This window comes from Xiphophorus maculatus, chromosome 21 (assembly GCF_002775205.1).
Source record: "Xiphophorus maculatus strain JP 163 A chromosome 21, X_maculatus-5.0-male, whole genome shotgun sequence".
Taxonomy (NCBI): Eukaryota; Metazoa; Chordata; class Actinopteri; order Cyprinodontiformes; family Poeciliidae; genus Xiphophorus; species Xiphophorus maculatus.
Window position 1 is genome coordinate 13,007,446 of NC_036463.1, and position 17,771 is coordinate 13,025,216.

Consider the following 17,771-nt stretch of genomic DNA (forward strand, 5'->3'; position numbering starts at 1 on the left):
TGAAACTCAGCAGAGCTTTGGAAATATCATGTTCACACTGTGATGTAGTGTCACCGATGTGGCTGAGATCATGAATCTTGCTGAGATTGCAAATATGTTACATCATCACTCATACAGAGAGTAAACATTTAGCTCATCATTCATTTCATCAATCCAGCTAATTGGTTGGATCTATTAATCAGTGATGACAGACAGGAAAGGAAGGGGGCTGATCAATGGAGGCATGGAGGATGCCTGATTAACATTCAACTTCTCAAGTTTAGAAAGGTCAAGAGTTGCCCTGGAGGAATTTATAGGCACTGTAGTCCTGTGGTGAGGCCTCTCTTGCTATGTTAAGAACAGCCTTTATTAAAAGTGTGCTGTCATTCTGCTCTCATTCTGGCTGGCCTTGTGATCGTTGTGTGGAACATGATACCTATAAGCAAATGAGAAATCTCTCATAAAGGCAGCAAAGATGACCTTGAGGTCAATGTTTCATGAACTGTCTTCTACTCTTTTTTTTTTCCATTTCTCACAGACATAAGCAATAAGACAGGCAAACACGGACAGTGGTAGAGAGGATAGAAGCCTTCAAAGTTTGTAATGAAATTATGCTTTACATAACGACCAAATGTTTTAGGAATTATGCAGATTAGGGTTTTTTCAATATATCTAATACTAAGATGAATAATCACCTCATATTCTCCTGCAGAAAGTAGAAAATGCTCTTGAGCAAAATCAAGGTTGTTTAGTTGTAACTTTCTTTCCTTAAAAGATAAAAACAAACAAGAAAATGAGTCGTGCAGTATCACTGAGCAATCTAAAGCCAGATAGGCATATACTAATTGTTGTTCAACTTTGCAGAGAAAGACTTTACATCATGTTGAGAGCAACAGATAGTCAGGTGTGGAAAGTAATCAAAGCCTTGAAAGACCATATCACTTCAATCATATCTCTTATTGACTCTTATCCCTGATCATTTGTGAGAGGTTTTGCTACACTAATTATAAATCATTTTATGTAGTCTTTTTAGTTTTTTAAATGGTTATCAAAAGACTGTCCTTTACAAAGTTTACTGACATTATGTTTTGACTTTGAACATAGCTGCAATAAGTTGACAAAAACCAACTTTACCTTTAATTTTATCCTTGTTTGAGATTTGATTTACATTTTTGTGCAAATTTTGTTCTGTCACCAGGTGTTCATTGCAAGCTATTTCCGGATTTTTTTTTTCATGTCTGCTGAGATTGAGCAAATAATCACTGACTCATGTCTAGACCAAGAATTTAGAGCTTATACACAGACAAAAAAGTCAGTGGCATTTAGGAAAGGAGTTCATGCTGTGCAATCAAAGCTCATTTTCCACACTGAGCTGAGTGGTAGCCATGTCACCATTTATCCTCAAGTGGATTTTGTGCGTCTTCAGATGAAGGCAGTCAGAAGATCATAACTGACTGCAGATCTTTAAAGGCACAAAAACTGTGTTACTATGCTGGAATCAAATGAAATCAAGTGGAACTGGTTTAATATGCTATTTGCTCTATTTACACTTTATATCAAAAAGCAATGTGCTAAATCATAATTAGTAAATTACGCTTTAATATTTCCGGAGTTGATCTTAATTTCTAAACGTAGACTTTCCAATTTCAAACTTTTATTGAAAAACAGAAACATTCCCACTGAAGTGATGACAAAAGAGCAAGTTGAAGCTTAGATGATTTCTGTCTGTAGAAAATACATCTGACAGACTTCTCTACAGAATAATAGAGGCGTCATAACATTAAATCTTTAGGATTAACAAACTGAGATGATAGGTAAAAGATTTGACATGTGTCGTCAGTGGCAGCCATTTTGAAGCAACTTATTGCAGCAATAATCAAAACCTGAATAAAATACATCCAGGTAGTCTTGTCCATATAGCTGTTCTAAACAGTGTCTCCATTGTCTCAGCTGCTAATGCTAAAGCTCCTCTAATTCAAAGATAGCAAGTACAATATGTTTTGCTGCAATTGCATCCTGGCTCAATCTGTTCGCCGTCAAATCTGTTGTAGCACGTTCCCATCACTCATGCACACATTGGTAAATATAAATAATAGTATGAATACATGGTAAACATATTTTTTGTGACTTCCAGGGTCATCTTAATTGTAAGTACTAATGCTGACCTAAGAGTGACCTGGTAATGTTTGTGATTTCTGTAATGCCCTAGAAAACTTTGTATTATTTCTGTGAACCATGAAAGACTCCCGATATTCCTTGCTTTCATACTTTAACCATGCATTTTATCTGTACATTAAAACAAGAGATATCATGTTTTGTGTTCTTACAGTATGAAATACTTTGCACACCTATAGTGACGTCAACATGTGCACTTTGCTTTTTGTTCTGGGAATTCAGAAAACATGCACATTTAAGTCTGATGTGCTTTTACACTGGTGCCTCTAATGCCGTGTTGAACTGCGTACATTAGAAATAAGCAAATTAAAACTAGCTGCACTGCTGATAGAAATGAATGCAAAAACATCTCTTTTGTCTTATGGAAGTCTAAATGTAGACTTCCATAAGTCTACCGTAAAATATCACGGTTGTGATATTTACGGTTTAATATCACAGCCGTAAAATGTCTGTTTCGAGTGTGCAAGCCATGCACATATAATTAGGCATGGCCTGGTATGTAATTATGATAATATAATAGTCTTAAACAAGCTCAGTCACATATGTTAAATAAAGGAAACGCCTGTTCATGCTCAATTATTTTCCAATATGGTGAAATATAACAATATGTAACCATAGCTATATTTGTTTCACTGGTGTAAGTTGTCAATATACTGTAATTCTCCTGTTCATAAAAACACATAAAAAGTATAGAATTTTACCACTCATTTAAGGATGCCAGAACTAATTTAGGACTTAGGACATGTGAGTTCTTCATATATAGGCTTCCCTTATGCATTATGCACTTTGCTGCTATGTTATCTGTAAAAAAATGTATTTCAGGCATTAAAAATGCATGCCCCACCTCTCTGTTTCCCCTCTTCTATCTCCTCAGATCCCGACTTTGCTGATTTGGGAGTACCCCCACCTCTGCCCTGTAGGTATACTCTCTCAGTCTCTGTTTTTACTTCTGTTTTTCTTTTTTCTTTTTTCTCTTTCTGCCTCACTTCTGATTACATTACTCACTATGTTTTACCACAGTTCTTCCTAAGGCTTTTAATGTAGCTCTGAACAAACTGTGTTTCACTGTTGAAATGTTTACATATGTACCTGTGGCATCCATTCATCCATCCACCACATTAAACCACCTACATTGGAGAAAAGATGTACATTTATTATTACTTTCAGTGAATGTTAATACAATACAGTAAAACACTAAGTATGTTTTCACATCTGATACTCTGATAGACTCGGATCAATTGTGGATCAATACTGCAACATTTGTGACATTTCCAAGAAGACAAGAGTACAACTTTTTTCTTCATAAAATGTAAACAAAAATAGAGTAGCGTCAAATGTTAGTGGTGGTAATATTTCACTTTTGTCTTTGGTAAAATACCACAAGCCATTTCTCCCTCTAGAGTTAGAGTCTTGCATTTGTTTTGGTTATATTCACCCAGAATGGCCTGCACTAGACTTTGCTTCCTGCTTTTGGAGCGGTCTGTGGTCTGTTTACACCCACATTTGCATTCAAACACAGCCAGAGTTCACTTCTATTGAACCGAGACCTAGGTTTTTAGGCGGACCAGTGTTTGCTTTTTTTGGTCCGCTTCAGAGTTTGATTGCTCATTCACACCTTCCCAAAAGAGCTGGACTTTCTAGACAAACAAACTAGAGTCTGACTAAAGCGGACCAAACAGGGCAGGTGTGAATACACTTTAAGTATATCTGCTTATATCAAATTTAAGAGGGCAATTTGCTGTTCTGGATCAGAGAGGTTTGCCTTCCCACAAAATAGGGAAGGGTTAAAAGTTAACTAAAATGCTGTGGTGGGATCTTACTAGATCTCTATTCAAACATATAATTGAAAACCTCAATTAACTGAAGCAATGTTACAAAGAATGGGACAAAATTCCTCCACAGTGATCTAAGAAAATAACTACTTTAAGTTTTTATTGATGTGGTATACTTAGCGTTTCCAATTACTTTTCCATGCAGAATATTTATTTTTCTCATGACTGCATATATGGAACATTGCTTTTGTATGTGTTTATGCATGCACTTGTGTTTCAGCCTGTCAGTATGACATGGTTGGTCCAGAAGGTATCGTTGAGTCCCATCAGATCACCAGAGATGGGAAAGCTGGTGCCGCTGAGGCTGTCGACTGTAAATGGTACATCCGTGCTCCACCCCGTTCCAAGGTCAGTGACTTAACTATTCTTCATCCAGCTGTGATTACAATGTAAGTTAGTTGCTTTAATCTTGTGTCTCTTCAGACAATGCAAAAACATATTCCGTTGCTTGTGAAGGTTTTTGTTGCTGCGGGGAAGAAAGAGTTCCACCACTAGGATCAGAAAGACAAACAGGCAGAAGCGTTTACTTAGGGCCAGGTGCTCATTTTTCTAATCGAAGCAGTGTTGCCAAGAGGAACTAAGCACTGAAAGAATGTGGAGAGTAAGAAGAGAGGATGAGAGAGAGGAAGACTTGGTTGGGGGAGAAAAAGACAGGGTGATTTAGCACTGATGAAATGGTGTTACGATGCAGTTTGACCCTTTACCCTGAGGCTTCTCATATTTGTTTTCTATGCCAGTGTCTGGACGCAACCTTGCATGCATAAAAAAAATACAGATATGCCCCAACACTCGTAAACATGCACAACTTCACTCCAGCCACTAATACACTGTAGACTCGCTTCCTTATCTTTGGGAGGTACCTGTGCTGCATTAATGCTAAAGGATTAAAAGTCTCTTGAGCCTGGAGCACCAAAAAGAAAAAAAAACACATATTTCAAAGGCTTTGTGCTGGTTACAGTGATCAGCCATAACATTATGTCCACCAAGGTCAAAACTGTTGAGGAGCACTGATTATTGAATGGAGTACATTTGATTAGTTACATGTTTTGTTTTTTTGTGTGTGTTTTTTTTTTCCAATTCAAGTATACAATTTTGAAATTGTTTTGAATTATTAACTAATGAAATATTTTATTCATGTGCATTTTATTTTTTTACCTTGAGTCATACCTGTTTAAAAATTATTTATGTTTGCTTCCAGTAAATTTCACTGTTGCTTCATTCAGATCAATACTCTGTTTTTCTTCTGCTGCATGTTTTCCCTAACAATAAAGTAATTTAAATGACAATAAGCTGGATGATTCTTAGCTAAAGTAATGGTTGATTCGGACTTTCTTAGGCTCTCAGAAAAGAGAATAACCTCCTGCTCTTTTATGTTTCATCCTCCTCTGATGCATATGCATGCTGGTTTATGATATGGCTGGCTGATAACAATGGTATGGCAATGATTCATGGCTGCAGCAGCTGCTCTTATCTGGCATCCTCTTCAGGGTTGCATATTTCCCACTAATGCCTTTGTTTCCGTCGGAAATGCCCTTCTGATTCAGCTGCTTTAAAAGTCAAGGCCACTGGAGCTGCAAGATTGCACCATCCACCTTCAGACTTTTTCTGAATTGTCAGCGGCCAATTGGGGATGTGCTATAAGTAGTAGTAAAAAAAAAAGTGAAAGGAAGGCAGAGGGATGCTGGGCTCTTATCAATACAAGACTGTTTTTTTTATTATTATTATTATTTATTCAGCATGGATATTACACTGTAACCGGCAATATTTGCGTGCATGCCAAAGAATGGGAGTCAATTTTACAATTTACAGATGTGATTAATGAAAAGCCAACATAATGTGACCATTGGAAAGTGATATATTTTATAATGTTAAAATCAGTTTAAAATGTCATGCTGGAAAATCGCATCATAGGGCATGTCAAGGGCCAAAGGTTTACGCTCACTGGCACTGATAGGCATGAGCGCGAATGCATTTTCAAGCATGATTCAATCTTTACAGGTGCACGGTTTTAAACTTCTCACTGGTTCTATCTGCAAAACTCATGAAGCGTATAAAGCCTCTGTTCATGTTTCTGTCAGAGTGCGCAGACACACGCTTATGTTATCCACCTCCCTTACTTTTTATGTTACATACATGTTGCTGTGCTGTAATCTTGGCAAATTGTTCAATACCCCCTATGCTCTTACAGTGCTGCACTGGTGCCAGTGTGCCAGAAACAGTAGAGAGATAATGACATCCTATGCCGGAGGCTCTAATTAGACTGCACCGGCGGACTCCAGAGAGAAGGCAGGAAAAACGGGGTGAAGAAAAGGAAGAGGGTAGGGGGCTCGGGGTTGCTAAATAATGTATTTTATCTAAGGTCTAAATGTATAAGGGATGGAAATTAAATGTGGAAGGCAGATGGCAAAGAGAGAGAGAAAGAATCATGGTAAGGGTAGGCACACCTGCAGAAAGCAGTAATGGCCATGTGTTGTTGCCAGAAGTGACAGCAATGCACCACTTTTAATGATGATGTTAGATCTTTACACCAGCATGTGTCATCTGAACATCATTTTTTTTTATAAAGAGAATTTGTAGCAACCACAGGGGGAGAAAAAAAATCAAAATTAATGAGCTTTTACTGGTATCCAAGGCATCATGAAAGAACATTTAATCAGACACAAGCCTGCGTCAGACTGCAAATACATTTGTGTCTATTGGTTGTGTGTGTGGGTTTTTTTTTATTTTTCAGCTACATTTCCCCCTCTTGTTATTTCTGCCTAGACAGATGTCCAAGTACACCTGGCAGCTCTTGGGAGTGTCAAAGATTATTTCCACCATGTAACAAGTTTGTCCTGTCTATTTCTTTCCAACATATCTGTCTGAACTTTCTGACACTTTGTACTGTATATATTTTATGAAGACAAAGATCACTCTGACTGTAAGGAGCAGCATGCTGTGTTCTGGGCACGTTTTAGCCGCAGAGAGAACATTATCTTCTTCAGTCAGTGATTGAGTCTTTACCATTGTTGGCTATTGCTATTAAGGAGGCAGCAGTTCTTTTTTTTTCCTCTGAGAGCAAATAATTCAGACTGACAAATTTTGATTAAATCTTTCTTTTTTGTGTTTTGCCATCTGGCCTTGGATTTTTCTTCAGTCAGTTTATCAAAGGAGCAGCTGAAAAAAAGCATTCAATTCCTTTCATTTGTGTTTACCTTTCAGGTTATTTGTCAAATAATTATGCTGTTTTGCCAATGTTTCAGTCGGTGCAGCATCATCTATCGGACTGTTAATGACTTTGAAATTCAGTAGATGTTTAAAGATTTGACCTCATTAAATTGATTAAGATACAGGTGTAAACATCAACATTGGATTCTATTAATACATTATGTATAATAAACAAATTTCTTTATCTGGTGTATGTACATGGCCAAGTATTCTTAACACTCTGGTCACGACACACAACTAAAAGCTTCTATATATTTCGCTAGAATTTGATGTAATAGGCCAATAAAAGAAATGCATTTGTATTAAGCCCTCTCTACTCTTGTACAACTGTCTAAAATCCGCTTCAAAATAATTCCATTAGAACACACCTAATTAGTAAATACCTACATTTATGGAAGATATCAATCCCCTATCTACATATTGCTTGATGGACAAGATAATACTCCTTGGTTACTGTATAAATATTATATACTTGGTTTGTTAGTTTAGATGGTTTTCAACTATGGTGTACATTTTCCATTTTCAGATATGTAGAGAATTAATGTGTGAAATATTGTTTTACAACCTAATCTTGCTTTATACGTCCCCACTGTCTGCTTTTGGTGTGTTCATAATGTTGTTTTTTTGCTTACATCCTCCAACAAACCTCTAAGGCTTTCACAGAAAAGTTTTATTTATATTGTGGTATCAAACTAAATAGGGCTTAACAAATCTGTTCTGTATACTTCACAGAGTTATTGTCTATTTTGTATTGATCTATCACAAAAAATCTCAATGAAATGTTTCAAAATTTGTGGTTGTAGCATCACAACATATGAAAACTTTGAGGGGTTTGATTAGATTTGCAAGGCATTGTACATACAAGTGTTGGTGTTGTTGTTGCGCAACACCCCCCCCCCTCCTTTCTGTCTCTACTCTCTCACTCTCTGCTTCCTCTTCTGAGAGGGGAGATGTGCTACCAGCTCTCCATCTAACGGGTTAATTGAGTTTCCTAAATCTGCTGGGATTTACCCTGTCCAGAACTGAAGTAAACTCTGTTTAAGCTGGTTTCGAGAAACGATTCGCCTGGTTTCTGACGGCCAACATCCAGGTGTCCCACCCTTCTTCCCCCTGTGAATTAGCCAGACTGAGCAGCCTACAGCCAACTAGTTTCACAGAGCACACCTGTTAACGGTCGCTCGTTCTCTATTTTACAACTTGCATTTGTTATTGAACCAGGTAGGTTTTAGTGACTCGGGCGAGTCCCAAGGATGTTGTTTTACATTTGGGCTACCAGCAACCTATAAAACATTTTCCACCTCTTCCTCTCCAGAATCAAACATCACAGCTATTTTACAACCATCAAAGAACTTTAAGGTGACTCATTAACTGAATGTCCACAACATCTTTTAGATTTTCTTTATGCTAAATATTTTATTAGTAAGGCATTTTTGCAAGGGTCAGTACAGCTTAATTCAGTAGCAGAAATAATCAAATAAGTAAAATCAGTCATCTAGTCTGTCTTTCCCTACTGCTGACACTGAGAACTAAAAAAGGGAACCTTTGAGAGAGACGGACGGAGCCTGGCGCCTCGAACCCCAGACCTGGCACGACGACGAAGAAGGTGCTGCAGCAGGAGGAAGACGCCGATCGATGAAGGCCAGGATCTCCGCAGGTCTGATGATGAAGAAGGTGTTGCAGCAGGAGGAAGACGCCGATCGATGAAGGCCAGGATCTCCGCAGGTCTGATGATGAAGAAGGTGTTGCAGCAGGAGGAAGACGCCGATCGATGAAGGCAGGGATCTCTGTAGGTCTGATGAGCCTCCTCTCCGCATGGATGGTGAGGTCACACAGGACTTGGTGCTGGCAGGAAGGAAGGCACCAGTTCTTCTTCTTTGTCTTTGCCTTTGTCTTCATCTTTGTCTTTGGGGTCTGAACCCAGCCGATGAGAGAAGTGCGATTTGAAGCCACAGGTTGTGGGGCTGACGGGTTGGTCCCCATGGCCGGACAGTCTTCGGCTCCGTGGCCCCGGCTCTTCTTCAGCTGCAGAGTTCTTTGTCCATCTCTTGGCTCGAAGCTGCCCGGAGGATCCAACGAACGGTTCCTCTTTTGCACTCACCTTTTATAGGGTTTCTGACTGCTTAGACAGATGATCTCATATCCATCACTGTCTTACAGACATTTCCTGATGTCTGTGCTAATGTCTCAGGGTTGCTCAACCTCCTATGTCCATTGCCTGCACAACCTTTCACCTACTCTCTAAATAAGGCGTTGATCATCTCTGCTCTCCTGTTAGTTCCTTGCCTTTCACCTTTCACCTACTCTCTACCTCCAACATATCAGTGATGTTTAATTGCAGTTACACCTTTTACACCATTTCAAGTTCAATGTCAAAATCACATTTATATCACATTTATTTTCTTTAGCTTCTCTGATTTATCATTCATTTATGATTTTATAACCATAACTTATTAATTATACTTATTATAATCTTAATGTGAGTTATTACAGATGTTTTCTGAAAAGAAACCAAGAATAATCCATGATTCTAATTATTTGATGCCAAAGTTACAGTTACTTGTTTTTCTTGTAAGTGTTCCCACAAATGTAACTGTAAGTATTATTACAAGTAAACCAATATTAATATAAGTATTTTACTTTGAATCTTATCAAATTACTCAAAATGTTTTAGATTTCATTCTTTAAAACTTTCATGCTTTGAAATAAGGAATAGTCTCAGCTATTTTTTATAAATCTGCAGGCTGGAACTTACTTCCTCTTTTTCCAGGAAACCTGCTTTTCTTGCTTCATGACTCTCTGACTGACTATGATTTCTTATGATTAAATAGAGAAAAGTAGAATTAAAGCAAAGTTTGCATGAGACAAAAACAACACACACAACCAGATTTATTTTATTGACACTTAAGTCTACTGTTGGGCCTTGATGTCACTTGAGTGATTCATTTTAAAGATAACTTTATTTATTATTACTGTTAAACTAACTTTATTGACACTTAAGTCTACTGTTGGGCCTTGATGTCACTTGAGTGATTCATTTTAAAGATAACTTTATTTATTATTACTGTTAAACTAACTTTATTGACACTTAAGTCTACTGTTGGGCCTTGATGTCACTTGAGTGATTCATTTTAAAGATAACTTTATTTATTATTACTGTTAAACTAAAATCTCCAGCATGGGGAAGTGGGATGAGCTCGGATTTTCTTGACAGTGTATAAGTATGCCTAACACACAAGTGTGTAGATGTGAGAATAGAGTAGCTGACATTGACCATTTTTGGCTCGATGAAAGCTTATTGACCCTTACATGAGACCCCGGGGGAAGCATTTAGCTTGTTTTTGCGCTCCGATACATTTCACTTGTCATGTTGTCAAAGCCAGGTTGTCACTGCGAAGTCCATTATCCTGGCCGATCTGCAGCTTGTGTCTTTGGGCGTTCAAAAGTGTCACATTTCCCTGTCATAGCTGTCCACTCATTAACCCGGAATGATGGTGAGGACTGTGCACAGCAGAACAAAGCCTAGCTATGATGCTTTTCGATCTCAGCCTGATGAATAAATAACTGGCATTGATGCAGAGACAATCAGGGAGCATAGGAGAAATACTGTGAAATGATAAGGTGTGTTAAGTAGGTGTTTTAATTCCAAGATTGTAGAAGATTGAAACGAAAGCTTTTTTGATTATTCTTCCCCAATGTGCTATATTTCTTTTCCCTTTTTACAACAGTGTACACCATTTTCCCAGTTAATTTGTTTTTGTCCAATCTGCTCTCTTGTGTTGTTCCAGATCTATCTGCGTTTTCTGGACTATGAAATGGCAAACTCCAATGAATGCAAGCGCAACTTTGTAGCAGTGTATGATGGAGGAAGGTAGGATTTTCAAATAAAATCGTGTACAGCTTTATGAAGTGTTTGCCCCTTTACTGATTTCCTTTTTTTTTGCATATTTATCACTCTGTTTCAAGAAATCTAACTATTTGAAATATTAGTCAGAGACAGCATGAGTAAATACCAAGTGCAGTTGTTTTAAGACTTAAGGAAATAAATAAGTCTAAGGTGAAACACTGAGTCAATCAAGAACAAATCAAAATGAATTTTGATTATTATTTTATTAAGAAATTAAGCAAAGAATATGAGCAATGACTCCCCTGGTTAGTCCAGGGAAGTGAAGAAAAGATGAAGGTACATCGCTTTTAATATCCACCAGCCCTCTTGCAGAGATGGGAGCAAAAGGGAGTATCCTACCAGCTTCAGTTTACTTCACAACTCTGGTATTTACACCTGCAGACTATGACCCTGGATGGCTAAAACCCAGTCCAGAAATACCCTTTATTATGTGTTTCCAGCGAGCTGCCTCCAACATGAAGGGTGCTTTATAGATGAAATTGATTGATTGATTGATTGATTGATTGATTGATTGATTGATTGATTGATTGATTGATTGATTGATTGATTGATTGAAATAAAACAAAGTTTTGACATAACAGACATTACATTATCATACTGTGAATAATAACTCTTAATGAAAAAAATAAAAAAAAAACATTAAAGGTTTCTCTTGTTTCACTGTATGTTTTGTCTAATAATCCAACTGTAATTTCTGAGAACAACCATCTGTTCTCCAGAAACAGAAACCGTATTAAAAATATTTGACTGTGATACTATAGTTAGTTTCCTCAAGACCGAACCGGAAGTAATTTAAACCAAAAATGTGCTATCTTGGTAGGATACTGGTGAACAGCATTACAGTATTTTTATTTTGTTCTATTTACAGTAAGCTTTTGGGGGGATTTTTTTCAGGATTTCTGTGCTATTGGAGAGAACTAGTTTGGTGTCTAACAATGGCCCATCTAAAGAAAATAGTCATTTGTGTTTGCCAACAGCCATAAAATGAGGAGGATGATGATTTGATCAGCTGTAAGGAAGATAATCATCCATGTGTGTGGTTGCATTAGATCAAAGCTGGCCCATGTCCCAAAAGGCTCTTTCTATTGCATACATTGTAAGTGTAAACACCAGAAATGACAAAAGAAGCGTTAATAACAAAATGAAGTCAGCATGGAGGGTTATTTAGAGGTGCAGTGGTTATGTCCATTTTGCAGTTAAATACATCTTCTAATATCCTTCTTTTTAAGCTCTGTGGAAGACCTGAAGAGCAAGTTCTGCTCCACAGTGGCCAACGACATCATGCTGGTGTCCACACTGGGAGTTATCCGGATGTGGGCGGATGAGCTCAGCCGCAAGAGCCGCTTCCGCATCCTTTTCACAACCTACCAAGAACGTAAGATAAATTTCATGAAAAGCACACTTGCATCCATGTAACTTTGCTCAGGTGTGTTTATATCAAAGTAAAAGTTTTTGGAAGCTGACTTAGAATGAAAAGCCAAAAGTGGTCATGTTCAGGGTTTCATTAGAAAAACAGGGAAATTCATAAAGCAAAACAGGCAGTTTAAGAAATGTTTGTCTGAGTAATTTCTGAATATAATAAAAGGTGCAAAACATCAGCTGAACTTGACTTATGCAACAAATTGTGGTAAAAAAAAAGAGTTATTGAAATAAGGAAATATCACTTTTTACACATAAAAGGATCAAACTATGTAGATATTTTTACTTTTTACATGAATTGCTACAGCAGGACACATGCTTTTTGTAAGGATAGGTAACACCACTCGCTGTAGAAATATTTGTGATGTGTTGTGTGCGTCCCTATAGAAGACCTTTTTCACCATGCAGAGCCATGATGGGCTGTTGCCGGGGCAACGATTCAGTCTAAGTCATTCAGGCAGTCCTCAGCCAGACCTCACATTTAGAGCAGCATCGACCACAGCTGAGCAGTTCCACAACAACTCTGTCAACATTGAATGCATAGATGGGTTCGATCTCTGCAAAGCAAAGTGGTAGAGCAAATAATTTAGTCAACTTTACTACAGACTGTTTCTTTTTGCAAACAATTAAAGTTCACTCAAAAATCAGATACGCTGAAAAACGTATCAGGTCGATTAAGTGCATATGACATAATCTTTTCAATAGTGTTGTATCTTTCATTGTATCTTGCAGTAGCTTTAGTCAATTTCATTGCCAAATTTAAGAAATATGCCAAAAAGAAATGTAAATAAAAAGAGCAAGCAAGGCTGCTAAGAATGTTGACAAAAGCTGACGAAGAGTGATGACACAATATTGACTCACAACAAAAGTAGTGATGGCAAAGTCTCCAGCTCAAGTTTGATTACTTTAATATGCCATAATATACAAAGAGAAGGAAGAAGTCAGGAGAAGTATTTGCTTTTTGACTGGATTTAAAAATAAAAACAGTCACAGTTGTAACTAATGTTTGTGCAATTATGTCTATTGGAGAGATTAAATTGATGTTTTGTCCTGACAGTGGACACATAAAAAAAAACACTACAAACTTAAGCATGCTCTTCCCTGACTTTATGCTTACAAATATGAACTCTGATGGTGATGGTAATCAGACTGTTTTTGCCCCTCAAACCGTTTGTCTCAGTTATCCTATGAACTGTGTTATGTCCTCTTCTCGGCTTTTCCCCTTAAATATCTTCTTGCATAGAAGATGATCTTCATAGCAAATCGCAAATCTTTCCTCTGTTTTTTTTTTTTCTGTGTTACCAAAACGTGTTCACCCCTCCAGTTGATATATTCCCTTTTAATATATATATTTTTTTTAGTTAAAAAACATCCATGCAGTAATTAATGTGAGGGATTTCCATACCGGACAATCAAAAAAAAATCTGTCATCATTCATGTCTGGTAGGAATCTCCTGTTTCAGTCCGTGTGACTCAAATCTTTTTTTTTTCAGAAAGGTCTGTTTATAATAATGTATCTGCTTTTGAAGAACAATGAAAATGCAGACTATTATTTGTCCATGTTTTACACGTTCAAGATTTTAGGCTTTCTAGCTTCCTAATGATGGTACATGCATTTAAGAGCAACCTCTTTTGATATATAGTGTTGTTTGCTGTGATAAGAAAAAAAAAATCCAAAAAAAAATCCCTAATGATGGGACAATCTCCAAATAAGTCCACCGATTGCAACCAAAAGGTTGAAGGGGGATGCATTTGCAGCTCACAGCGCAGCCTATCCTGATGTTAACCATATTTGTTTGTTTGTTCCCAGTGGAACCAACAGCTTTTAGAGAACTGTTTACAGCTGCAAACTTCCAGAGAGATGTATGTGTGTGCAGAGTGTTCATGAATGCAAATATCTTCCTTTATTCAAACTGACCTCCTTCTGCTGTCCACACACACATACAGTCCTGCTTTGCAGTCCACGATCACAAATGTGAACCATAAGACAGCGAACCCCTTCATCCAAGAAGCAATTATGTCTTAGGTGATAAATGTGCCTGTGTGACATCTCAGCCGTCAGCATTGTTTCACCTCATCTGCAACATGTCTCTGGGGTTGCAGATGGAAATTTGCTCTGGCTTCACTACACACATCACTTCTTTTTTTTTTATTCTTGGAAAGCTTCTTTATTGTGTTCGCTGATGCATTTGAGACCAACATTGCACACCAATTTCTAAATAAATTCACTCAATTGTCTTAGTGGTGGGTTCTTTGCATGGTTTTGATCAGATTATGCCATGTGTGTACACTTGTTATCCCAGCTTCTGTTGCAATCAAGAAGCCACTGCAGGTTGGACTGGAGTATTTCACTGCATCTCAGATGAATTAATGACAAAAGGGATGGATGACTCGTAGGAGGCAAACTGAGTATTGAAGCTGCAGTAATAGGTGAAAATGCCTTATTTTTGTGAAGAAAGCATAATTTTCCACCCATTAAATTTTCATTGTAAGAGGTGAGCAAAAACTCTTGCTGTCAGGGAGAAGTGATCACCGCTACACCAGCATGGAGCTCCACGTAGACCACACAGAATAGGAAATTGAAAACATTCATTCTATTAGAATCTGCTTCAAATTCAGTTTGTGTACACATAAGGCAAAAATGACAATAAATTTTAAGCAAATTTTTCACAGACTTCAGACTTTGAGCAAACAACTTGAATATCATTTTTGTTCCAATGCCACTCTATGAATTATGCCAGCTTTCATGCCCAGTGTCTGCTCAGAAAGTTGTACATGGATGAGTCTTTTGTTTAATGATTAGTGAAACACATCCAGCTGTATTCAACTGCATTTTTTTTACTTTAAAAATGTTTGCATATTGGAATCAGAAAAATATATCCATCCATCCAAAATATATTTAGTTATCACACCTACACAGCATCCTCCAATGTTATCTTTCCTTGCCTGAGGGTGCTTTGCCACATATGACGGCATCCTTTGTTTTAATGCCAGACCCACCTGTAATTTTAGTTGTTGAAACCTTCAATCTTAGTCTCTTCTTGTTCAAGTGCACAGTTCCACTTATGGTCTTGATGGTGACATTAAGATGCAAATCTCCATCTCTGAGTTGTCGTTACTTTACCTTACCGTTCAATTTTGGTTCTGTCCCCATCCCTCATCCCAGCTTGTTTATCACAGTTTTAGTTGTTTTACACTTAATTTATTGCTCTGGCTGTGGACTTGGACAAATGTGGTGACAAGTATTTTTTTGTTTGTTTTGTTTTGTTTTTGTTTGTTTTTTGTCAGTGTAAGATTATGCAACTGCAATAAAAGCTAAATGTATTTTGAGGCGTGTTAAACATCGTTATGAAGGGTGCCAGTAATCATGAAGGGTGCTTCATTCAGGGTGCATTGAAACACCAATACCAGGCTCTTGTAATGCAAAGAGCTAGCAATTAAATAGAGATTGGCATTCACTTTTTCAGTTAAAAGATTCTCAATAAGCCGGTTTTCTACTTTGCAGCAAAAGACCATTTTTGGCTCTGCAGACACCCAAAGACTTCTTCCAGACACTCATTTAGGAGTTAATTTATGTCTCTCTGCTAGTGACTGTGAACATTTATTTGTGGGCAAAAGGGCACATTTATTACAAAATGTCCTGAAATTAATTTAGCTGAAGATAAGAGCAGACTGCGGTCTTTATGTCTGGTCTCTCCTCGAGGAGAATAGAAGAAACAGGAGGTGGCAAAACGAGATGACATGGGCTCCCTCTAGGGGTTGGTAACTAGAACAAACTGTCAGAGGTTTGGCACATAATATAGGACGTTGCACTCTCTGACAACCAGATCAACATACATACGGAGAATTTTTGAATGAAAATTAGAGCATTCAGATACACACAGAGAGGATAGTTTGATTCAGGACATTATGGCAAAGGTCCAGGTGGGATGCGCAGGAGAATGAGAAAGAGATAAGTTGCTCTATATTTTTTTGTGTGTGTTATTACTCAATCGGGATGAGAACTGAAATAACAACAGCCATACATCACAGCGGTAACACTGTCAGAGAGTCCCCAGCTCTGCCACCCTTCTGCCAAGTTCCTTCAGTGCCAGTGACACTGTTATGTGAGAGGGAGGAGAAAGAAAGAGATAAGGAGAGACAACATGAGACAAGCAGGAGAAGAAGGGGAAGGACACTTCCTCTGTAACAAACGACTAATGACCAAAGAGAGCCATTCATTATCCTTGCGTGTCAGGAGTTACTTGTGGGACATTCACTATTTAAAGACATCTTAAAACATGCCTCACATACAAATAAATGCCAGTAAAATGGGCCATGCATATTAAACAGAGTGGAGATTCCATTTTGGGCCTTGCAAAAGTCATGACAGAAATCCCACATTTTTAGCACAATATCAATTACTACAATTATTGCTGTCATTTCTACAACCTGTTTTGTAAATGTTACAACACTTCTGTGATATCTTACAATGTGGCAGGCTACATTCATTGAGATATCTTGATATAACATTAACATTTTCCTTTCTGCAGTTTCCATAGAGCTTTTAAAGTCCTGATTTCCATTAACTCTTCTCTTCTGCACATTCAGCTGGCCCACTTTCTGTTTACTGGTAGAGGCCACCAGATTTTATTTAAAGTATCCTGATATTTTAGAATCTGTAATCTATACCCTCTAACAAGGTTTGAATTTGGAAGAAAAACAGGCCCACAGCATAACAGATCCTCCACTCTACTTAATGATAAACACAAAGTGCTTTTCAAAAGTTTGTTGTTGCTCCTGTCAGATCAAATTGCATAGTTTCAGTTAAAATCTTGGTAGAAATTAGAAGACTTCATCTGTTTAGGTTTGTGATGATAGTTGATTGGCATAATTTCCAATCAACCATTTGGCATTCAGATATCATCTGTTGTTGTGTAAACTTAGTGACTCCACAACAACACTCTTTGTTGCAGTTTCTAGGAGAAGGCCTTAGAGATTTACCTCCCTTACCATCCTGCTCACTTTACATGGTGGCAAGATGAATATATTACACAGACTAAAAGCCAGGGGCTAAAAGTAATGTATGTTTGTGTCAGGTCTTATTTGGAAACAGCAAATAAGGAACTATTACATCCAATAACACTAAAAAGTAAAGTATAAACAAAAAATGCTTGCGTTCCATTGGTTTTATTGGGTTTGTTGGTTGTACCATCAATTGTGCCAAGGGTGATTTTATTATCACAATATAACGATCTTTTGGCAAGACTTTTTTT

At 37.6% G+C, this 17,771-nt stretch overlaps 1 protein-coding gene across 3 annotated transcripts in view; it reads left to right on the forward strand.

Annotated features, from left to right (window-relative positions):
- The window catches only part of neto1 (neuropilin and tolloid like 1), an 84,052-nt gene that overhangs the window by 53,665 nt on the left and 12,616 nt on the right, over positions 1 to 17,771 (forward strand). For all 3 annotated transcript variants that reach the window (XM_023326551.1, XM_023326553.1, XM_023326552.1), the window contains exons 5-8: positions 3,029 to 3,070; positions 4,207 to 4,334; positions 10,979 to 11,061; positions 12,327 to 12,472. In XM_023326551.1, the coding sequence (XP_023182319.1) occupies positions 3,029 to 3,070; positions 4,207 to 4,334; positions 10,979 to 11,061; positions 12,327 to 12,472 (399 nt within the window). The remainder of the gene's footprint in view (positions 1 to 3,028; positions 3,071 to 4,206; positions 4,335 to 10,978; positions 11,062 to 12,326; positions 12,473 to 17,771) is intronic.